Consider the following 25,515-nt stretch of genomic DNA (forward strand, 5'->3'; position numbering starts at 1 on the left):
TTTTATTTTAATGTTAGAGCAACTGGAACCTCTATTCTCTTCCATCTGATTTTCCAAGGCAGCCTAATCTGCAGAGTGTGCTGACTTTGGGATCACTAGCTTGGCTAATACTACTTGTCTTCATCTAAACCCAGTATGAATTATGACAGAATTTATCCATAAGCCTTAACCAAACACCTCTGCATGCTGTAACTCCAGATTATACCAATTAATTTTCTACTCAAAGGTCTCAAATTCCTTATATTGTCTATACTATGTATTTTACTGCAGGCTTCTTAAATACTGAATTCACAAAAATGATGATAAAGCCAAATAAAGGAAGATAAAAAGCTGACAAAATATGAAGCCTTTGGCAATTGTTAAATATAGATTAGAAACTGCTGAATATTCTTTTAGCTCACAAATTAGTTTACTATCTATAGAATTTCTATGCAAAATGCCTATGAAGAAGAATATTAATATTATACAGTGAAGCACCCATAAGGTCACCTGTAGTTTGATCCTCTGCATTCTCTGCTTTTTAACAATTAGATCTCATGAAGCTGTCAAACAAAATGGGATATATTAGAAATTACTAATCAAATTTGAATATGTACTTTTTTTTAAAAAAAAAGTAATTTTATTGTGTTTTTTTTTCCTTTGGAAAAAGACCCATATCTTATTCCAACTTCAAAGTTTTCTCTAGATGTTAAGAAAAAAAAAAGTGTGGGAAAAAAATGCAGAGAACTATAGAATGCATCAGAATTCTGCAATTAGAACTCAGTATTTACATTGATATTTGACTTCACTGGAGAGAAAAAGGATCCAGTTAAGCTAAAACAGTATATTTGGAAATTCTCAGGAAAGGTAATGACCTTTTTGTAATTTAGCCTATGAGAGGAAACTCAGCTCTGCTGCCTCTAAAAGGATTCAAGGGGAGTTTTATAAGCACTGTAAACACTAAAGCTATGCTCTAAGAGGGGCTGATGTTCTTTGACTGGACATAATTTTATTCATTCCTCCAAGAAAGGCATGAAAGTCAAGGCAATAATCTACTTTACATGAATCAATTGTACATGAGAGGTTAAAAGAAGTCAACTAAATGTAACATAATAGCACAAAGATGAAAACTGCAGTTTAACACAAACACGACATACATTCCAACACTACAATATACAAGCATCCAACAGCATCCATACCATTTCCCACTCATTGAATTACACCTTCAACTACTACTGTTGGTTGATATATTTTGCCATTACCCAAAGAGCTACCTGATAGCCCTGAACCCTTCGGGTATGACCCTGAAAATAAAGAAGCAGGAACACAAATCTGTAACTGAAATAGATCTTAAATTGGATTATTCTACAACAACCAAGAAAACTCAATTATTTCTATTTTTGTTAAAGTTTCTACTTTTTTATCTATGAGACAATGCTTCATAGAAATATACAGACCATATAGTGGCATGAAGTGCTAAAAGTGCTACCACTTCCTTCTTGCAAATTGTTGTTTTATTAAATTAGTTGCCTTCATCACTGGGTAATTTATAACATACATCATGAAACAATGAATTTGCAGCATAGCACAGGCATTCACTGAATACTAACGTAACATATACAGAGTTTGCACCACTTGGTCCTACCTCCTGCATGAGCATGCACAGACACGGTGATATGAATGATACCATCACAATGCTGCTTTGGGTTTTCTTTTTACATCACCTGGATTTTAAGTTCAATATGGTGTAACAATCCATCACTAGGCAAAAAACACGTGAACTGAAAAGGGTAAAGTTCCAGCTTGCCAGTATGACAGCCACTTTGTTTCTTGCTTTTGTCAAGATTTACATAATTACCTTTTAGAAGATCTAGTATCTTCTGTCAGCACTATTAGAGACCTGTAACTTCTCTCCATTTCCTAAACTGAAGGAATGAATTTATATGCTCTGCAAGTGAGCATGAAAAGAGCACCTATTCCATTTTTATGCCATCTGTGAAAATTGTTCTTTCAACTATGTTTCTAAACAAGTTTTCTGAAAAATATGCTTCATAAAAAAATTCATGGGGGTGTAGTGAGACTCACAGACTGTATCACAACTGGTTTGGTGTAACCTACAGAACTCCCCTGTAGCTTTGTAATTAGTTAATATTACAAATATCCCAAATCGATGCCACATGAAATTTTTGTATCATCCAGTCACACCTTTTTCCCTAAATGTGTCAATATTTTATGGATTGTTAAGCTTATATCAATATTGCTTAACAGATACAAATAAAATCATACATCTGTGTTTACACACATACATAAACAGCTGGTCAGATGCAAACTTTTTGGAAACTTCTAATGCTACAAATTCTACATCTCTTACATACACCAATGACCATAAAAATAATTATAGACTACTGTTGATTTCACTGCCTATGATAAATCACAATCATTCATTCAAGGCTGACTCCCACAATGCTCCAAAAACATAGGAAATCAATCACTTTCTGCAGCGGCACAGGTGCAGGCTACAGCAGAAGTATTAGGTGTGGAATCTGGCACTAGAAGAACAACAGGCTCAATGCCAGCCTAAATAGAGCTGCCAGACCCTGTTTAGTAGCTATATTCAAATCTTATACAAATGTTGGTCTTCCATTCCTGTCAATAGCGAAAGTGATCTAAGAAGCTAAAAATTAAAGTTATAGACTGCCACAAACAGACTAACTTTCCCTGAATAAGATTCTCATCACTTTAAAAACAAAAAAACCAAGCCTGCCTATAATGACATTTTAATTAAACCTTATAGAACCTATTTTAATCACATAACATTTTCATGTTACTTCACAAAAGCAATATATTTTCTCATTTGTTACACTGTTTCTCCCACACCCACTGTACATTGTGATACCAACCTAATTTTGGATCAGAGCCTGCATGCATGCATATGCTTAACTATATTCACATAACTCATGCCATTGATGCAAGTGTGCTCAGAATGAAGTTAAGCGAATGCACAAGTGTTCCAAGATCCAAATTATCCTGTTGAAAAAGCCTTGGAGCAAGGACTTTAACTGATATAGCTGAAATTCCATGCAGTGGTCTTTTATGAAAACAACAGATTGCCCTCTTAAAAAGCTTACATTCTCCACTACAGAAACTGGTATAAAAACCTATCACAACACAATTCCAAAATTGATGGCTCTCCCACTGATCAGCAATGATAATACAGTGGGGCAGAGAGCTCAGAAGACATAAGAAAAGACTATGATGATCTCTTTATTCTTTGTGATGTACCTTGATAACAGAATTCATTGAAATAAATATAATGAGAGACCACATACATACATCTCCTTGCAGTATTTCAAGTACAAAACAGACACAAATGAAAGAAAGTCCTCTACTCCGAAAGACTTCCAAATAAAGTCTCGTCATTATGAAAAGAGAACAAAAAAGTCTCTTGTCTGAGAGAACTGGATTGACTCTGCAATCAAATGGAGTAGCAAAGAAAATCCTTTGTTTATTATCTTAGTGTTTGAAATAAATCAGTCTACAAAAAGATTTGGCAGTTATTTCTTATAAAGTTTTGACAACATAGATACAGGGGTTATCTACAATCTCATGACGAAGAAGGGAAGCTAAAGGTTACCTAGGAGAAGTATCACTCAGTGATGACAAAAGTATTCAAAAAATGCCACCCACAATGCCACCAACAAAACATATTTTGCAACTTGAAATTCCTTCTTGCTCCCCCTGACATCACTTAGAAAGTACAATTCTACAGCTAAAGTCCTAAATGGAGATCAACTAAACTCAGGCCAGAAGGAACTGGACAGAAAGAGGCTACAAAGTTAAATCAAATCTAACCTGCAGGATCATGCTCCTTTAGTACACAAGGCATGTAAATATCTCTCAACCACCTTTTCTAACTTTTACAAGTGTGTCTAAAATCATCTCCAAATTGACCAGTGAAATAGATTTGCTGATGTCTAACAGGGACATAACTGCTTGCACTTCTGAGACACATTCCATCCAAACAGGTCAAGATCTTCTATAAACAGGAAAACAAATAAGCCTCACAATATCCACTTATGATAGGTAAATATAATGCAATAGTAAACTACAAGAAAGAGCAGCAGCAGGCATGATTTCTATATCTCTTAAAGACAATCAGGCTCCTTTCTTCTGCCAAGTGTAGAAATAAAACTACATGACTCCCTCTAATTCTGGACAAACCCTAAGTTAATGGGCTGCAGTTTCACAGCCTGTATTATTTGAGGCATATATGCTTCTCCTCACTGGAACTCGGGAAACAAAGTATTCATTATTAAATATGGAAAAGAGCAAATCTTAAAGCACGAATGATAGCTAATATGTTCAGTACTGCCATCAGAATTATGTTAACATTAGCAGAAGCTCCAACAGCTTTAATTTCTGATTCTGATCATTCAAAAGCCAACACGATTTAGCAGAGTAATAAATAATATATATGGGGAAAATAAAATTTTTTTGCAAGTTCACTGCACTGTCAAAGGAAAAAAATCATTTCACAGCTGTACTTTTTCCTAATTGAAAATATTAAAAAATAAATAAAAATAAAAAATTAAAAAAAAAAAAGCTGAGACACTTGACTTAAAGATTCTGCTATATGCTTCAGAAATTGCCTCCTCCTCAATAAAAAAATTCTACATTTTAAATGTACAAAATGACAGTCTTATTGCCAAAGTAAAATACTGATGAAGCTAGGTATCTGTATTGTGTACATCACAGTGGTGGCTTTATTTTTACCATGAAGTAAATGAGGCATTCCCAAATTTTGAGCATTAGTGTTTTATTAGCATTATTATGTTTGTGTAAAAGTATTAGCATTAAAGTTTGTGTAAAATGCATACAAAAAAGCTATCTTAAGCCATGTTTACCAGATTTTTAATAATGTTTTAATAAAGATAAATATATAATGAAATTAAATAAAGATAAAATCTTATCTTTACTTATCTCTTTAACCTTTTCTGTATCACTGGTAATGAAAGAAAAGAGGGTGTGTTAAAAAAAGCTTCAATTATTATGCAAAACCACATCTTGAAGTTGCACAGTAATGTATTAAACCAGAACAGTGAGTAAAATGTTATCTTCCCCCAGGCACAAAGGCTCATTTTGCTGCCAGAAACAATCTAAAACAAATTTCTATGCAGGCTTTGTAGTTAAACATGAAGAGATTTAGCTGAAGAAAATGCATTATAGAGGAGGAAAGACAGCAGAGACTAAGGTACACTAGCTGTAATTGCATAATGATTATAAAAGTAAATTCAAGACTGTAAAATTAACACCTGTGGCACATGACGAAGATAAAATGAATATACAATAAAAGTTAAATATATGTGTATCTCTCAGCTGAAATGATAACAAAACTGATGTCATAATACTTACTAGAATTACACATCACTGTGCAGTGTATTAATGGTTTATACAAAGTGCTTACACAAGTGGCTACTTTTACACATTGTTCATAATAGAGTATTTTTTGCCCAATTTTCAGTAATCCCTCGAAAGCCCAAAACTAAAATTAGTTCTCCTTGTAAAGCAGTTCTTCCCTGCAGTGATTCATTATTGTAGGACTGGCTTTTAAGTGCTGGATTATGAACTGATACTTGATTTTTTTTGTAGGGCTTGTAAGCACCAGAGAGCGAGAACAAGTACAGTACTACAAGCACATAAATCTTGAAGGCATCTCTTTATCATTACGCAGTTAAATGGTGCTAACTTAGTAATGAGTTGTGCTTTAAAAGACTGACTGGTTCTCCATATTCATAACTTCTAGAAAACTTAGCTTATTTTGTCGTGATATAGAATAATTTAAAGCCAAAAGATTCTAATGCTTTTCCTTATGATACAACCACTTCAGAAAATAGACTATTTTCCTTTTAACTAATCAAGACATTATACAAGACACCAAAATCCAGGGCAAGCCTCTGTAAACCTTACCCCTTTGAGAGTGTGACAGCTTTGTCTACAATGGATTTGAAATATGATTTACTACACCACTGCTTGAAATTGTGAGGCTTTAACCAAATCTAAAACATCTACATAAGAAGGGGAAAAGAGCTTCTGAACAGATAAAAGTAAAATCTTGATTCTTATCTAAAATGTTATGCATTTTAATATGATTTTTTTCCTGATTTATGTAAAGCTTTATGTTTTTCATTTTCCCAACCCTGTCACATTGTAGTGATGTATGGTGCATTTCAGCATCAAGTTTGCCATGAGCAATAAAGTCAGCTCCCCCCAAAGAAATATTAATATATTATCACTCTTCCCTACCATGCCCCACTCCAAAATTTTCCTTTATTCAGCCTATTTGGTTTTGCTTCACATAGTTAGTTGATATCCTTTTCACAGCCTCCCACACAAATATTTAATGTTTTATTTTTGAAAGAAATCCCAAACTAGAAATTGACAGGATGAAATATAATTTACTTTCCAAGGCAAGAATGAGGCCATCATGGAAGAAAAATGTACAAGTATTTTATCTGTTTGGAACAATAAAATTAAAAGGGGGCGGGGAGGCATGAATTGAAAGAAATTCAGGACATGTAGTCACTCAAGAGACATGAAATGTAAAATACCAATATAATAACATCCTATAACAATCCCTGCCCCTAGAAGAGGTTCAGTGACCTTCACTGTAGAAAGAAGTAGGAAATCCTATACAAAAAGGATGTCAACAGTAGTAGGAAGACCATGAGGCACTCTCTTCAACAAAATACCAGTACTTATATTCAGGAGGGGAAAAAAATTATCATTTTATCCATAAAATAATGAAAAGAAAAAGAGCAAAGTTCTGGTTCCCATACAAGTCTGCAATATTTACACCACTAGGAGTTCTTATTCCTGTTCTGCTGTTTCTGTGGAATCATGAGCTAAGAGGATGAATCCCAGTGAACTGCTAACAACTCATTTAAAATCTTTGACCAGTATAATCTCTGCATGATTGGAAGTCATTCATTAGGTGTATCTTTCATATGGAAAAACTAAACCAAATAACATTGCGTTTAAAACTCAAGCACTAGTGGGTCAGGAAGTTCTTAAATCATCCTCTTTTGATCAGAAACAGCAAAAAGAGATGCCACTCCCCAGCAAATCAATGCTGTTCATAGTTTCCTAATACATCTGTGTTCCACAGTGTGCCTAGCCTGTACTGCACAGGTTACACACATGCTTGATTGAACCATATTGGCTGAGCACCTTCTGGTTTCAAGATGAAAAATGCTACACAAATATACTACCTCCATTCATTCATTTGACACAAGGCATCATTTGTGTTTTTTCTTTATGGCAAGTTCTGAAATTCAACTAAATATGTACATTGTTATTTGAAAGTATACTCACATGAGAAAATGTAAGTTCACCCCAAACTGTGACAAAGCAACATAAAAATAGAAAGCATACATATAGCTTTAAAGGAAGATAACTTTTGCAATCTACTTGCCTTATTCTCCAGATGTAATTTTAAAAAATGAAGGTAGGCCACAGGTGCAAATGCATCAGCTGAATGCATAACCACTTTGGCTGAATCTCTGAAATACAAAATGCTTATCATCAAATATTTGTATATAATTTTACATATAGACAATATTTAGTCACTGTTTAACACAGACTCCAAGTTAACTCATTGAAAATCTATTAATCCCATTCTATACTTCCTGTGTGAGCCAGCATGGGCAGGGTGCAGGAACAGCCACAAAACCACAGATGAAAGGCAGAGTAAATTCATTTTCGTTACCTCACCAGCTGGGGGATCCTCAAAGCAGCACCTGAGCAGAGGCACAAAGCAGGCACACAGGCACCACGTCGGCCCATGCTAGAAGATGACTGAACCTGCAGGGATTTGCGCAGGCGTAATTTACCACTTTGTTTTAACCCTTCCCACAGCAGGGCAGGAATCTCAAGCATGTTCGATAGGGTGCCTCTAAGTCTATCACAGGCCTATGTTACCTAAACACGATGTTGTACTTGTCCAACACACAAGGCCAAACAACAATTAGTATGATCTATGTGTTTTTTGACACCCCAGCTGCAAGTCACTTGAGCATGTTTACAATCCTCCTCCCCCATCTTCCATTATTTTCCCATACTTCCACACCAGTATTGAGAGATTCAGTTAGCTGTAGTCTATGAAAGTATAAATGACACTATGTTTTACATTATAGAGAATAATATGCAAAGCAATCTTTTAATTTCATCAACAGGAGATTTTTTTTAAAAGTCCATTCTTCTTGATTAATGCTCCAGGGATTAGTTCTTGAAGTATTAACAAGATACAATATTTCACACTGAGAAACTGATCTTGCATCTGATATTGAAGACTACTAGACACAACTTTTTAATGCCAAATGTGTGGGTAACAATGACAAACTTCCTGTGTGCTGATTCAAATTAGTTAATTCTAGTATTCATTTTTACAGACACAATCTGTCGCACTTTGATTCACAAGAGGCAGTATCTGTTATATCCATCTGCATGGTTTTACTACTTAAGAAAAAGGTAGCTCTATGAAACAAACATCTGAAAGTGAGAAACTCAAAGAAAACATAAGAGAAACTCAGATGCAATACCAAAAAAAAATGAAAAGTGTTTTAAGTAAGGCTAAGGACACAAAGATAATTTTCTTGAAACCACAGTGCCCTTGATACCTTCACAGTATTCTATGAGATGAGATAGATATCTAGTAATGCCATATAGAACGCATGCAAACTGGAAACAGTTGAAGTCTTGGCCACATTCCACTAACTCAATGAAAGTGTAAAATTAATGGAAATATTTGTTCTAGAAAATGTGTTTTGGGATTTAAAGTAACAAAACGCTTAACATAATCATCATTACTACATTGCACAATAATGAGAAATACCTTTAACATAAGCAGCTCTACTTCCCTTTCGGTAAATTTTTAAAGTATTTTGATAAATAAGCCTTTAGCTTCATTCTTGAGAGTTATTATCAAGATTCTTCAAGATTAAAATATCACTTATTTCTTTAAGATATCTTAAAGACAGTCCTTTAAGTTTAAAATCATTCTTTTCAAATGACCATGGTGTCTTCTAACAGAAACAGGTAGAAAATAACTTTGGAAATCTTTAGTAAAAGGAATATATAATTAGAAATTATAAAACAGACACCCAGACTTCAGTGGTACGTGGCACCTGGGCATCCTCAATGTCTGAGGATATTCTCAGTAAACATTTCTTGATTGTTGTTCAAGTCCTGTATGGGGAGGTCTGGTACTTACCAGTGATGCATATCTACTTAAAACTACATTATCAGAAAAGCTTGCATCAGAATGGAAAAACAAAAATTTAGGGTCATTAATGTATGTCTTTTGAATTAAAAGTGATTCATGTTTGATTGTGATGGGAACACAGGAACTCTGTTGAACATTTTCAGAAGACTTTGAAAAACAATGAAGAATAGTTGAAAAACTGTCCTAATTATCTATTTTTTGAAATCATAACCATCTGATCTCTCAAGTCTCCCTGAAGATCTAGGAAATATCCAATCATTTTAAAACACTGCATAACATTTTCACAGGACAACAATGAGAAGTTAGAGCAAGTCTGAGACTATAATCAGTGCTCTCAGTACATGATTATTTCTTCTTGTTTACAGATTTGTTCTTAACTCCAAACCTAGAATTTAGAAACCTAAACACAGAGTTCATGGTAAAGTATATAAAAGCAAAGTTATATTTCCCAAATATTTCAAATATGCCAATTAACCTGAAATAAACCCCCACAAACTATTCCGTGTTCCATAAATACAAATGAGCTTTTATCATAAGGGTAGATATTAGATGGCATTCACGTAAGATGACAAATATATCTTTATGATTTGAAGAGGTGTCAATCAGTTGCACTTTAAATACCAGTGTAAAAAGGACAGGAATTGCTTCGTACCTCTCAAATACTGAGCATAAGAAAGCTGACAAATGGATTACAAAAGTCTACCTGGGAAAACTAGATAAAACCCCATCTGACACTTGGTTGACTATTTTGATTTTAAGATCTTGCTTTCACTGCTAGATTTTGTTTATTCTCAAGTCTTTCACTCAATCTGCCATGCTTCCTTTGTGAAGCATATTTTTTAATTAAGATTGAGAAGAATGGGAAGAATTCAATTTAATATTCAAAAGCAAAATTCATCATATAGTCTTATGTTAAAGTCCCACTTCTCCATAGTAAGTAACACATCAAGGTTATATTTTTCTTTTCCTGTACTACCATATATCTTTCTTTTTCAAAGGATATACTGTAGAAATATATTTTGTCACAAGTTTAATGTGACAAAGACATTAACCAGTGAAAACACTAGCTGAAAGTAGTGTTATAAGTGACAGGCATATTGGATTTTCTCCTGTCATACTGGGTTTATGTGGCAAGGTTCTGTTATTGGGGGGTGGTCTGCAGGGGTGGCCTCTATGAGAAGAGACCAAGGGGCATCAGCAACACTGGTGATGCCTCTTAATGTATTTTTTAAAGGGTAAAAATTCTGTGCAGCAGCTGTGACAGGAGTGAGAAAAACATGAGAGAAACAGCCCCACAGACACCAAGGTGAATGAAGGAGGAGTGGGAGGAGGTGCTCCAAGTGCCAGCACAGAGGTTTCGTGCAGCCTGTGGAAAAGACCATGGTGAAGCAGGTTGTTCCCTTGCAGCCCACGGAGGACCACATCAGAACAGATATACATAACTACAGCCTGTGGAGGACCCCATGCTGGAGCAGGCTCCTGGCAGGAACTGTGGCCAGTGGAACGAAGCTCATGCGGGAGCAGGTTTCTGAGAGGAACTGTGGCCCATGGGGGACCCCTATCAGAGCAGTCTGTTCCTGAAGGATGTACCCCATGGAATGGGCCTGCACTGGAGCAGTTCTCAAAGAGCTGCCCCGTGGGAAACACCCATGCTGGAACAGTTTGTGAGGGACTGCAGCCCATGGAGTAGACTCAGGCTGGAGCAGGGGAAAAGTGTGAAGGGAGCAGCAGAGACTCGGTGTTACAAACTGACCACAACCCCCATTCCCCATCCCCTGGCACTGCTCAGTGGAGAGGGTATAGAAGTCAGGAACAAAGGCGTGAAGTTAGCCTGGGAAGAACAGGGTGGGGAGAGGTGTTTTTAGTTGTCTCTGTTTCTTACTATCCTAGTGTTTGGGTTTTTTTTTAATTTGAAATAAATTAAATAAATTTTCCCAAGTTGACTCTGGTTTGTCTATTACAGTAATTGGCAAGCCGTCGCTCTGTTCCTACCTTGATCTACAAGCTTTTTCATTTTATTTTCTCCCCTTGTCTTGCCAAGGAGGGGAGTGAGAACAGCTTGGTGGTCACCGGTTAGCCAGCCAAGGTTAATACATCATACCTGTTCCGGTGGCAAAAGTAAATTTCAATGTCTTCCTAAGAACCTTCTCTAGGAAGATCTCTTTAAGGAGGTCTGGAATTTAGGGACCTTAAAAATCCTGACAAGTTTTAACCTCTAAATTGTAATTCTTACAACTGCATTTAAGCTTCAAAAACTGTATCAGGGTGTATACCAAAACCATGGCTATCTAAACATTTGGAAACTATACTAGCATAGTTAACAATACAATTACAAAGTCTGTTCAGATTCAGGGTACATGAGAAGAATGAAAAGCAGAAAATAAAGAAACTTGCAACTTATTTAATGACAAAGAATCTATAATATATTTTTCTTTAGAAGTTCACAAAGTAATAGATTTCACATGAATGGCCCCTCAAAAGACGTGTCTTTACAACATGAATAATGTAAGAGCTAAGCAGGGCTAATCAAGCCAGAAACACACAATGCCAGTGTAGCTATTCAGTTTCCATTATGGAAATGTATATTTAGGACTAGCTGAGTAACTCTTTAAGAGTCTGCTGTGCCATATATTTATTATTAAATACCCACTGATTTATGTATTTGTCTTTTCCTGTATTTTTTTTTGCATTTATTGTCAACTTTTATTATTATTTGGAGTGTCACCAATAGAAATAAATACAACCAAACCACCTCTCATTTAGCTTTTCCTAGTTGCTTGGATGGTCATTAAACCACTGATACCCAGAAATACATTTTAAATATATTATAAGATATTTCTGCTTAAACTGGTATTTGGTTGATCTGAAAGGAACGGCACGATGTACTTTCCTAAAAATGTTCCTAAAATTCTGTGAAAAAAACCCCAAACACACCTCTCCACACTACATCAATCAAGAATTTCTCATGAGATTTGAGATAGTTTTCTCCAATCTGTTGCATCTGTGCAGACAGCTTTGAAAAGGAGGATGGGAAATTATGCATCCAATACCAATGAACTCCCAACTTTAAACTGTAACATAAGCCTCAAAATAAACAGAAAGAATGTAAATAATCAAACACATTTAAGTGCAAACACTGACATAAGCACATTTAATCTTTCAGTTAAAATCTACCTATTTTTTTCTGAAGTATACTTTTTGTTCCAAGTGTTGCAATATAAACACTGAATAGGCCACATGGCTGGTAATGGGTAGTATTAATCTAAATGACAGTGTTTCACAAAATTCTGCCTCTGACACCTACTGGAATTGACAAGAATTTGTCAGTTTAACAGAAATCATATCAGACTTCGAATGCAAAAATTAATCATGCTCTAGCAATGATTTCACAGTATTTTCTTTTTTGCTAGAAGAGACTGAGCTGATTCTGAGGGCATACTGAGGAGTTTTGTCCTTTTTTCCCAAGTTTATCTGCAATAAGATGTACCCAAGCATCATACACATTTTATTCTAACTTCCTACTCAACTTTCCAGCTCCTACTACTCAGCAGGTTGGCTGACAAACTATGGCTTCTACCTAGCACCTGGTTCCCCTCAGAGAATCTTCTTCAAGACTCTTTGTTTCCTGGCCCATACACATTCATATTTCCAACCATGAACTTAAATCCAGTTTAAAGATTCTACGTTGTTACTTTCTGAATCTTCTTTTTACTAAAGAATTCTATAGCTTTCCTGCATGGAGGTATCTCCGGACGCAGATTATCTAGTTTTTTAATTCACTCCAGAGGATGTATCTTCCAGTCAACCAATAGTTCAGCAGACATCTGCTAGAGCAGCTGCCATGCCTTTTACCAGTTTGTCTGTTGCTCTTCTCCCAAATGCCATGCGATGAAACAGAGTTAACAGCTTTGGTTCTCTGTTCCTTACAAGGACAGATCCCACTCTTACAGAAAAATGAAACAAACAGACCTTCACCATTAAAGCCTTAATCATGTCTATATGCTCCTTAATCTTGACCTTCCCTAAGATGACCAAGTATCACCAATACATGATTGCTAGCCTGTTTACTTGGCTAAGAAAAGGACCAGCCGTCAAAACATCTCACTCAAGCAGGCTTAGCTCTTTAACAGACTAATAAGAACCTTGCATCAAGACACAAATAGTTTCCATATCCCACTACACAGATTTTAGAAATTTATGTCAAAGGAATAAATACTCAGTGTAAATGAGATGGATTCATGCAAAGTTTGTATTTAAAATATCCTCTAGTAATTGAAGAAAAATGTTTACTGTTGTCATTCTAAGCTGCTGAACTTAAAACACACACATACATAGACACAGTTAATGGAACCCACAGGCTACTGATGTGGCAGTTTATCAAATGTAGCTGTAATGAAAGATAAATATTACAGGCAATTCGCACTTCATGAAAGGATAAAAGTGTCAGTGTGTAGGTACCAGTTTTACTGCAGGCCATAATCAGCAAGTAAACGAAAGTGCAAATGTCTGAAAAGTTTATAGCCCTCTATGAAGGCCTCGTCTTGTCAGGTATTGATTTAGGTTTTCAGAGGACTTTGCCAGTGTTAAACAAAGTGAGTGTGAACTTAGAGGACATGTTTTACCTCTGCCAGCAAAAGCTGCCCCAAGCTAAATGTGAACATGTTACCATTACTTTAACATAAGGAAATGGAAGAAACTGTTTCTTACACAACTATCTTCTTCTTAAATAGAGGGCAGTCCAGAGTGAATGTTTCATATTCTCCACCTTCTCCGCAAATGTGGACTCCATATTTCTCAGAAAGCTAACACAAAAGAGAAATTAAAATTTAAATTAAAATTAAAGCAGTCTATTAATACATTTTGCTGAAAATTTCAAGGTGCGCTTCCTAAAAGACTACTTATTACAAGGCTGAAAAAAGCCCAGATATAACATAAAGGGTTCCTGATTTCTTTGTATGAGTATTGCAATGACCTAAAAATTACCAATATGTTATATATTAGAACTGGCCCTGTAACATTCAGATAAACAAACTAATTCTTAATCATTATTCCTCAGTGGCCTTGAAAGGTTGCTCAGCCTCCCATATTTGACTGTCTTTCTCTAGCACAGATAGTTCACTTCTGTGAGAATCTTGAACTGTAGATCAACGCAAGTAGCGACACTTCACATAGAAATATACAATGAACACAATTTTTGGCAACAGATTCAACAACTACATTCTATATTTTGGTAAACATCTGTTCTTTCAAAAAATTCTAACAACTAGAACCAACAAGAGTTCCCTAAGTAAAAAGCCAAAGCAAGATCTAAAGAGGTAGCAATATGTTGTTTCATTTATGAATCGTACTGAATATACTTTCTAAATCAACACATATATTCATGAATATTCCTGAAGCTCTGGATATCCCCCTAAAACACATAACTACATAAACCAAGACATTCAAAATGAGAAACATGACTGTCTTAATTATTCCCTGCTTTATAAATGGAGCAGGAACAAAGTTTTTTTGCTGGAGTAAGGACTGCACAGATGCTGAATTCTTTAATTCTGTATTAATGTACCGTACTGATAGGGACTAATCAAGCACCTGTACCATGCTGGACCATGGGGACACTCGTCCTTTTTCTCCAGGAGAAATTAATCTCCTCAGCAGCAGATTATATCACCTTCTAAAAGTGTCCCAGCACTAGCTGCTTCAAGCTAAGTCCTGTACCGGTTCACATTAAGCAAGCACTAACATTCTGCTGTTAAGAATGAACTGCAGCCTCGACTCCACTGCAAACACCGATGTTACTATTGGGAATATTTATTTAACCACCTTATGCTTTTCCTTAGAGGAACAGATGCCCACCCATGATGCTTCTACAGTCAAAGTAGCAATGCAGTTCTCCACAAAATGTAGGAGAGGGTTTGAAAAAGTCTGTCTGGGGCTAGCAAACAATTTTAAATCTGTTCATCTATTTTTAGGTAAGCATGAGACTGGGTTATTTAGGCATTGCACATTCAATTTTCATATGGTTACAAGAATACCTGTGGAGCAAGTCTATCTGATACATTCAAGTGAAACTGTATTTTTATTGTTGAGGCTGAATGTATAGTTTGTGTTACTTTACAGCTCTTTCAAAGTTTTTTATTTTCATAGTTCAAAGAGACTGTATTTTTATTGTTGAGGCTGAATGTATAGTTTGTGTTACTTTACAGCTCTTTCAAAGTTTTTTATTTTTATAGTTCAAAGACTGTTTACAAGTTCAGCCATCACCTTAGCTGACAAAAATAATTCAAAATTAGGTGTGACAGAAGAAAATTAAATACATGAACTTGAATGTTTTCATAAAGTCAAACACCACATTTTAAATTTAAAATTCAGTTAGTTAAACAAAAGGCCTGAATCCTCTTCAGCCTTTATTTTGGAGAAAAGTATAAATGCTCTGAGAAAATAATATCTTGGTAATGTTCTATGTGACTGTTTAGTTGTGTGGTGGTATAAAATCTAAATCTCTTTTGGAACATATATTAATTCACTTTTCAATGTCTTGTTATGAGAGGTATTTTTCATTTTTTCGTTCACATTTTCTTCTAAAGAAAAGGAGCAGAAGAAAACCTTTAATCAAGTGCTCATTAAAAAATTACACTCCTCACATAAAAAAGAACTCCATCTGTCAACAATGGCAACAAGGTTTCTATAGGACAAATACATCAAGAATAATTAATGTTGATGCAACAAGAACGGACAACCTACAAAACAGTTAGTCAAAACCTTTTATTCTTCCTCTGTTGTTGCTTCTAGTGCAAAAAACCCTACACAAAACTATTAAAAAAGTGAAAGAGAAAAAAACTAGAAAAAATCTAACTGTAACCTTTCCACAGTGAATACAAGGAGTGACTGTTCTCAAAACTGGTAGCTCTGCTTGTAAACATCAGTGCCTAGAATAATTATTGGCAATTAACATTGAATACTCAAAAGATGTGAGACTATTTCCTATCTTTGTTGTGGGAAATACTAATTTGCAATGTCAATGGCTTCAAGATCATTCTTGACACCAATTATACAAGGTGCTAAAGGATTTTCAGTTCCTGCTAATGTCAACAGGAACTGAGGATATTCAGCAGCTCATAGAACAGATTCTTAATGTTCATTTAACAAAGTCAGCAATATTTTTTAAATGTCATCAATGACAACAGAACTTTGCCTTTTAGTCATTTAGAATATTAGCATTTTTTGAAGACCAATTATTTTGTTTTGCAAGTTGGATGTTACATTCATAACAATACAACAGCTTAGACTCTAATCTAAATTTTATGATTGCTAAATCTGCCTTCTAGTTCAGATAAGCCAGAAAACAGCAAATTCACAAATTACATTTAACTTAAAATGCAAGTCCAATTCAAAATCCAAAAGCAATATAAGATGAAAACATCTTCTAGACCACACAAACCTAATCTTAACTCAAATACAGAATGAAACACAAGGTATATTAAAGGATCAGCCCAAACATAACTGGAAGAACAATCTCTTTCTACCTTGGGAATGAATCACAAGGATTAAAGCTGACTTTCTCATTTAAGTTTAGTAAGCAAAGATAAAAGATATGAATTCAAGTGCTTCCTATTTGAAGTGAAAACTGTGCTCCCAGACAGAAATTGTAACACTTAGCAATCTCTGTATAATTACAGAAATGATATTTACATCAAGAAGTACTCATCAACTTCTAAGGCAAGCATAGAAATGACTAAACATTTTCTTATTGTCTATTAGCAGAGAGAGTACAGAAAAACATAACCATAATATACCATTCTAATAAAAAATTCTAAGGAGAGTGTGAGCAGCCCCTGAGATTTGTCAAGTTGCCAACAAATTCTTTACTGTAAAAAGCTAGGGCTCCTGGTATATAGGAAACAGTGGGACATGAAAGCAATTTAATAATTTAGCAATTATGTAGCAACCATTCATCATTAATTAATCAAAGATCTACCATTTAGAAAAAAGCAGTAATTCAAGAACTTTCCTTGCCACAATGCCGGTGTCCTGAGCCAATAAAATTCACCCCTGATAAAAGTATGAGATGCATGATCATCATTGTACTCACAAGTTCAACCTTCTGTATGTAAATTCAGAAAAAAAAATTGCAAAATTAAATCACAATTTTTCCCACTCAATCCTTGTTGATTTTTCTGCTGCTACAGCAGTAAAAACACCTAACCTTTAAGTCAGTAATTATTATCATTGCTATTGTACACATAAACTAAAGTAAATCAGAAGACTGAAAATTTAGGTGACAATACATTTTTCCAAAGTTAAATAGTTCAGTGGATGAAACCAGGTCTGGGTGGTGAGTTTGTTTGGTTTTTTGTTTTTGTTTTTTTGGTTGGCTTTTTTTTTGTGTTGTTGTTGGTTTTGTGTTTTTTTTAATTATCATTGATACACCTCTTGTAATGCCTCAACAACAGATTTTTTTCTAAAAAGAAAACTATTACTTTATGCTTATTTCTTGTATGTCCAAAAGACAAATTATAATAGGCACATTATAGTAATACAAGTTGATTTTGATATAGTAATACAAGTAAACTTTTAGTATAAAAAGTAAGTGAAGTCCTAATTCCTGATCACTGGTATCAGAGAAGTTGAACTTTGTGAATACATGCTAGAATGTAAAGCAGGATATAACCTACCAATCCCAAATGACTGAACACGTCATGTATGTTGTGGTTCAATACCAAAGACAATCTTATATTTAACACTGGCATTTTTCTGGGCACTTGTCCTGGTTTTGGCTGGGACAGAGTTTTTTTCTTCTCAGTAGCTGGTGCAGTGCTGTTTTGGATTTAGTATGAAAATAGTGTTGATAACACACTAATGTTTAGTTGTTGCTAAGTAGTACTTACTCTAAATCAAAGACTTATCAAGTTTCCCACACCCTGCAAGTGAAGAGGTGCACAAGAAGCTGGGAGGGAGCAGATCCAGGACAGCTGATCTGAACCAGCCAAAGGGATATTCCACAGAATATCATACTGAGTATATAAACTGGGGGGAGTTGCCCGTGGCTTGCCAATCACTGCTCTGGGACTGGCTGGGCATCGGTCAGTGGGTGGTGAGCAATTGTAATGTGCATCACTTGGGTTTTTTTTCTTTTGGGTTTTATTCCTCTCTCCCTCTCTCTCCCTTTCATTATTATTATTACTCTATCTTATTTCAATTATAAAATTGTTCTTATTTCAACCAACAAGTTTTACCTTTTTCCTGATTCTCTTCCCAACCTTGCTGGGGTGGAGGGGAGTGAGTGAGCAGCTGGTGGTACTTAGTTGCCAGCTGGGGTTAAACCACAATAGCACTGAACTTCGGAAAATATAAACTGGTTTTCCACAAAACTAAAGAACGCACAGAATACTATTTAATTAATTTTAAACAGAACTTGTAAAATTTCTCACAAACTTGCACATCAAACTAGGGAAAAAGCTGTAAGGTAAACCTCTCCACCTAGCTGAACAAACAACGTAAAGTTACATTAGATATCAATAGAGTACTCAAAAGAGAATCCCACAAGAATAGGAAAAAATACAGATTAGCAAAAAATAACAACAACTAATTCCAAGGAATTTGTTGTGAAATTTGAAATTGCTGGTTTGATAATACAAAACAAATCAAAGATACAAGAGTATATAAAACTGTGGCAGTTTGGGGGATGTTAAAAATTAATTTATTATGGTGTTTGCTTTGGTATGGTCAGAATATTAAATTTTATTTCTCCTCCTTACTGAAAACTGTGAACTCCTTGCTCTCACATTCTGTCTACCAGAACTTCTGATGCTGAAGACTTCATTGGTTTGCAAGAGTATTTTTCACATTATAAACCTAAGCATTTCTCTTCAGTTTATAGTTAATGATTTGGTTTTATTAGGCCTTAAAGCCAACTAAGTATCCAGTAAAAACAATTTATTTGTACTGACTTTGACTTTCATAGCATGCATATGCACAAGAAACAGCCTCATGAACAAATAATCTGGCCTGACAGCCAGTTCCAATAGGGTCAGAATGCCCTACCAGTTCTACACCTTAAGCTACGCAGTCGTTGCTCTGCTTACTGTTGTATCGATAAAAGATAAAACCTGCAAATGTGGGATTTTGAGAAGTATTAAACCATGACAGAAGAATTTCAGTGAAACCAAGTAAGAACCACTTCATTTGAGCTATCAAACATCAGGAAGAATACATTTAATTCCCCAAAATACTAGGTACTTTTGGATTTCTTAGTTCATTGTTTTCTTTTTAAAATGAATGATGGTGAAATGAAATGGAGAAGAACACTTCTTAAGCCTTATTTTAATTATACTCTATTAACATAACTAAAATTGCAATACTTGCTGCTACAGGTTTAAAGAAAGTCAAGACTACTGATTTAACTGAGGTGAGTAGCTACCCACCCTGCAGCCCCACCGAAGCTGCAACCTGAATATTGATAACAGAAGCTTTCCGTGAATGCCTGGACTGCACTTTCCTCCTTTTGGTTTATTTAACTAGTCCCATACAAACATTAATTCATCCAAATGTGACTGACCAGTATGGAATTAATATTACAATGAAGTTGATGCTTCTGTTAAATCTGTTGCACAGTAAATTGTTCATTGTTTCATGATCACAAATTTTTATCCTTCCTTAGCTGTCACTTACTAAGTTCCTAAAGAAACAGCTCTGATAGACAGAAACATTGCTTAAGTGATCTGCAGCAACAAACTGGGGGAGGAGCCCTTAAATGTTTACCCTACTCTTAAACTATGTGTTATTTCCTCGTGACTCCAGAGATCTTCCAAACAACCTTTCTAGGAATTTAGCAATCAGTAGCCACTTCTACAGTACATGCAGAATGTGACTTCTAATGTCAGTAAAACTGCTTTTCTGCAATAATGTTACTTTCTTGCACTATACAATGTTCCAGCGCCACAGCAGGCCTATGACACAAACATGGAGTGAAATGAAGACTCCAGTCCGGCACGTTTGCACAGCGCAATGCCAGCTTAGCAGTCAAGCTCCTGGAAGCAGCCTAACCATGTTCACAAGTGGTGAACTGAACTTGTGGACCTTGGTTCTCCGTCAGCTTATTGGCTGAGCCAAACAGCCATGTTAATACACCTTTCAACTCAAGGTTTGCTCACTGCTCAATCAGATTATATTACCTAAATTGCAAAGCTCACCGATGCTTGAAGTGGTGAACCCATTCTCTCTTCCTTCTTTTTCCTGTAGAAATCCAATCTATACTTACCAGAAAGGATAAATCCACTCCCTCTTCTAACTGTTCTTGGATCTTACAGATATCCCTAGATTTAGCAAACTATTTACTGTTTTAAATATACCTTCATTATCACCCCATGAAATAAAGCATCTGCTAATGACACAATATGAACAAATGTTTTACATGTAGTTAATGTATACTTATTTTTGTGTAGTCCTACTGTATGTCTCTACCACTGTTTTTTTACCTGCACTACAATTATTTAGGAAGATATTTATTTCCCTGCTTTCCTTCCTTCCCTTTTTCTGGAGCAAGATAAAAAACCTCTCCTTCTCAACCCCTGGTATTCTGAATCTTTGCTGTAGTTGAGATGATCTAAACATATAAGTGAAGCAAGACTTAGAAAAAGAGACAATGAAGAGGATTTTAATATCAACTATTTACATAGTTTATATAGTGGGGCAGAGGGGAGATTTCTGGGCAGATTCTCCAGCTCTGAAGCAGAAGCAACAAACTTCAAGCTAAGAACAAGCCAACAACAATCTCTTCAAGTAAGACTATTTGAACGTTCTGGACCTTCATTCTTCTTCAGCTTTGCCAAGTACAAATTGTCTATCCTCTTCTCTCCAGCCATGTAAATGACTAACAAAATTAAACTCAAGATATAAATCCGATTTATTAACTCTGCTGCCTTTCAGCGGCAAAAGAGATTTTTAAAGTTCCTAAGAAATTCTGGTTACTTTTTCTTTCTCTTCTGCAAGTTTGCCATGTCCTTAATTGTTTCAGAAAAGCTGCTTACAAAGCCAGGCTGAACAGTAACTACCCAGATTAACAACAAAAACTATTTTTAGGAGATCGTTTTGGGCAAATTTAGACAGCTTACACTCATAAAAGTTACAGTAAAACTCTTTTAATAGCCAAACATGTAAATAATGGTGGGTTTTTAACAGGCTGGAGGACAAGGAACTGTGGTAAACTGGCTTTGTCACAGACAGTATATGAAAACACACTTTCAGAGCTGTTATTCTTAAACTGTACTTAGCTTGATGTTTGATGCTCCTACACCAAACTCAAAGAAGACTTGTGTACAAAAACTCTGGTTATTTTTTTTTCCCCTAGTTAACTTTTCTTTAAATAAATCTGTTAGCTCTGCCTACAGGCATTCTCTTGCTTTGAGGACTATATAACCCTTTGTATAGAATTAAGTACATCCTTAGCAATAAACTTACTCAATATTTGAAATTACGTACCTAAAAAATGGTAGCAAACCTTCAGATGGGGAAGTTTTGTATCATCTACGATTTTTGCCACTACCATTCCTTGCTTATTTAGCTTTGTCATATTGACATACAAGTTAGTGTTCCTTTACTGCCGAACTATCGTGCCTTTAGTTTGTTTTAAAGATGCTGGCACACCTGTGAACTACCTCCATAATGTTTTTCATATTGAAAATACACATGAAGCTTATACTGTATGTACAAAGACAAGCCTTGGTTTAGCACCTAATTTATGAAAGTAACCAAGTAATTTTTTATTAAGGTCATTTTTCTGAATTTCTGCCTATGTTACTTTAATTGTAACTTTACCAGTATGAGTATCCTTTAACTAATACTCACCTCCAAAAGATGAGGCTCCATTTGATCCAGTGTCTTTCCTAGATGCTTATCTGGATCTAAACCTGCGGGGGGAAAAAAAGTGTAAAAATATTTTTTATAAAGTTCTGTTATGACAACAAGAAAGGTGGCATCCCCCCCCCGCCCCAGCTCCCAAAGGTAGCATGTCTCCCTTAGAAATTAGTCCCACTGTATTAAAAATAATTTCTACCCTAAAAAAAATATACTTAGTCAGAATTTTCTCTTAACCCCTCTGGGGAACTGGGTTCTGTGTTTGTGGGAAAATACAGCCAATTACCTTTTCACTCTGTGTCAACTGGAAAAGCTGCTGTTTTCCTTTCTTAGAAATTTCACTAACCAGTGAAGTAAACATACAGGTTCACGGTAACAAAAATACTACATAGAAATTACCTCTTGAGTCAGAAGTTTCCTTTGTCAATGCCTATTAAATTAAAATACAAGTTAATTTTTTTATAGTTCCTGCAAATTAGTGGAAGTAACACAGACTGTTTTCCATAATAAAAACTATTTTGCTGAATCACATTCTGTGTGTGTGCTACCCATGGAAGAAAGGTAAGATTTAAAAGGGATGGATATATAAAGAAAACTCAAGACTTAGAGAATTCTTCAATATTGTACCTTCCAATCCATCACAAAATATTCTGTATGATGCCTACATTTTGATTTATTTTTTTTGGAAAAAAAAAGTAAGCTCTACTGGCATTTGATAATTCCTCTAACTTGCTCCTCTGTGTTCCTCTTTCAGCTTTCTGACTTCATGAGTTTTGCCAAGCCAACTCATGGCTGTTAAATGATCACTTCTTAAGAATAAGTCAAATAATTGGCAGAAATCAGCAGTGGGATAAAAAACGGCCAGGAACAACTGTTTCAAGAGCTGGCATCTTCTTCAACCAAATAATCCCAAATCCAACTAGGATACTTAAGTGGTCAAAAGGTTTTAACATATGAAGTAAATAAGAAAAAACAAAAATTGTGACTTCTAAAAGTGAAGGAAAACTGGTAAATTTTCAGTGCTCACACTCTTTACTACTCTTAATTATTGTGGTTTCTTTTTTTTACTGATTGCAATTCTTGTCTATTTTTTCCTGCTCTATTGCTTTATACAATAATGGGTATCATTAAAGAGCTGCCACCAGAATGACTCCATTTAGAAGCAATTTCTGAAGTATGTACCTTGCAAAGCACTTTAGATCATTGATAATGAAAGCTGTTATATAAATGTATGATATACTATTTTATAAAGTCGTTGATAAGTTCGAATAGCTGATATGCCTTTTAATTTTTACAATGATGGTCTTGGTATATTTAAATTCCTGTGAAACTAAAGCAAGTTAGAGTGAATGAGATCTCAAAACATTAAGAAAGTTTTTAAATATTTCATTAAAGCACATTAAAAATTCTCTTACTATCTAGGGGAACACTGTAAAAACTGCTTAATAATTAAAGTGAAAGAGGACTGAGGGTTTTTTTCCCTCTATTCTTTTTTAGTATTGGTTTATTGCTCTTTATTAACAGACTAAAAATGTGTGTTGCTAGATATAAGATGGTAATTTATGCTTATGGAAATTATTTTGAAATATTTTCATTTAATTTCAATAGTTCAAATAATTCTGATAATATCTTCCAACTTACACCAGCTTAGCATTATGTCCTTGATTTTAATGGGAAAGGTATTAGGCTAAACAAGCATTTTCTCTTAAAATACATGAATAATAATGAGTACCATGGTACAGTACTCATTTCACACATCTACAATAACATTCTTCATTAACATAATTACTTTTCTAAGAAAAGCAATTCCTTTCCTTGATAAAAACAAATTAGTTTATTTTAAATTTAAACCAAGTGCTACATTACAAACATGTGAGAAAGGAAAAAGTTGTCAGAACCAGACACACCAACACATTATTTCTTTCACAACTTCTCTTTGATATTAGGAAGGATACACCTACTGTACTACCCCTTAATGAACCCAAAATAATCACTTAAACTATTATATAAGTAGTATGTAAAATACAAGTAAGTTGCATATGTATACACTATGGGTGAACTCTTTAGAATATCCCACACCTACCTGAAAATCTGTGAAAATGTAATGTACCCTTTCTGTTTCTCAGTAGAATTCTATTTTTGGATAGCTTGTCTTTCTTTTGAAAAGTATTTTTTTCCTTTAGTTTCCAATAGGTTTGTATTGTGAGTGAACAGAAACTGTCTGCTAAAGGCATCAAGAACCAATGTAACCTGTAATTTGCAGAACCAGTAATCCATATCTCAAATCTCTAATGGTATGCATGTATAGATGAAGCTGTACATCTACTGCTACTATTAGTGTGACAAAGTATCTCCAACCATACTTACAAAGCAGTTAATATAAATCTACACTTCTATTTGGCACGTTTTTCTTTAAAAAAAGGAGTAGATTGATTCAGATTCTTAAAATTATTTACACTAAAAAGAAGAACAATGTATTGTAAATTCTCAGTACATTCCATTTAACCACACCCTACAGATTTTTCCTCCATGAAACTAGATATGAAGAAAGCTGGATGGGTGGATAAACCAACAACAAGGTCCAGGGCCTGGATGACTATATGTAGAATTAAGAAATTAATTAGGAAAGGAACTATAATTCGTGGCACTGACATCTATTTTACTTAACTCACATGTATCAATGGGAAGCAATTACAATTCAATTAAAATATTCACTTTTATTACTTTACTGACTGACCTTGAAGTTAATGCCTGTTTTATTTAATTGCATCATCTATGAATAAATGTTAACCCTAGAATGTTATGCCCCATTATTTTCAATGCTTCAACTCCCCAACTGAACTATATCAATTTATTATGTGCTGTCAAAGAAAGCAAGTGGGGCTTTATTTCTTTGAGACAGACCAGCACATGATGACAGAAACATCTTGAAAGATTTGATAATGCTGTTTTTAACAGTGCTCAGTAAAACAAAATTGTGCGCTCACTTCCAGTTTTGTGGCCTAGTTTTACTGTAAAATCAGTGTGCAATAGCACAAATGGTATAATCAGTTCAAAGTAATTTCTCCTCCATCTATAATTCCTGATAAATCCACTGACAGGAGCAGAACTCCTTCCTGCAGATACCAACAATGGTTGCAGAGCCCTCTTGGTCACAGCCACAAGACAAGTGCTGTAGAGAACTGCAGCAATGTCAAAAGACTGGGGCAGAAACTCAGGGCTTTGTTCTGTAGTGATAAAAATGTACCAAAGAACATTACTAGAAGGCATTTCACTAGTGTGAAGTTAAGAGGAACTGTACTTTAAATGGTTCACTTTGTACACATGTATTAGTGTAGCATAAAACCCTCACCTGAGGGGTAACTACCTGATACTACTTGCATTTATCAAGACCATTAGAATAT

At 35.0% G+C, this 25,515-nt stretch overlaps 1 protein-coding gene across 2 annotated transcripts in view; it reads right to left on the minus strand.

Moving 5' to 3' along the window:
• DPH6 (diphthamine biosynthesis 6) overlaps nucleotides 1-25,515 on the minus strand; it is a 210,394-nt gene that overhangs the window by 124,873 nt on the left and 60,006 nt on the right. For both annotated transcript variants that reach the window (XM_055812818.1, XM_055812825.1), the window contains 3 exons: nucleotides 22,103-22,164; nucleotides 13,967-14,061; nucleotides 7,447-7,538 (listed from right to left, as the gene is read on the minus strand). In XM_055812818.1, coding sequence (XP_055668793.1) covers nucleotides 7,447-7,538; nucleotides 13,967-14,061; nucleotides 22,103-22,164 — 249 coding nt within the window. The remainder of the gene's footprint in view (nucleotides 1-7,446; nucleotides 7,539-13,966; nucleotides 14,062-22,102; nucleotides 22,165-25,515) is intronic.

Source organism: Falco peregrinus, chromosome 1 (genome assembly GCF_023634155.1).
Source record: "Falco peregrinus isolate bFalPer1 chromosome 1, bFalPer1.pri, whole genome shotgun sequence".
NCBI classification, from domain to species: domain Eukaryota; kingdom Metazoa; phylum Chordata; class Aves; order Falconiformes; family Falconidae; genus Falco; species Falco peregrinus.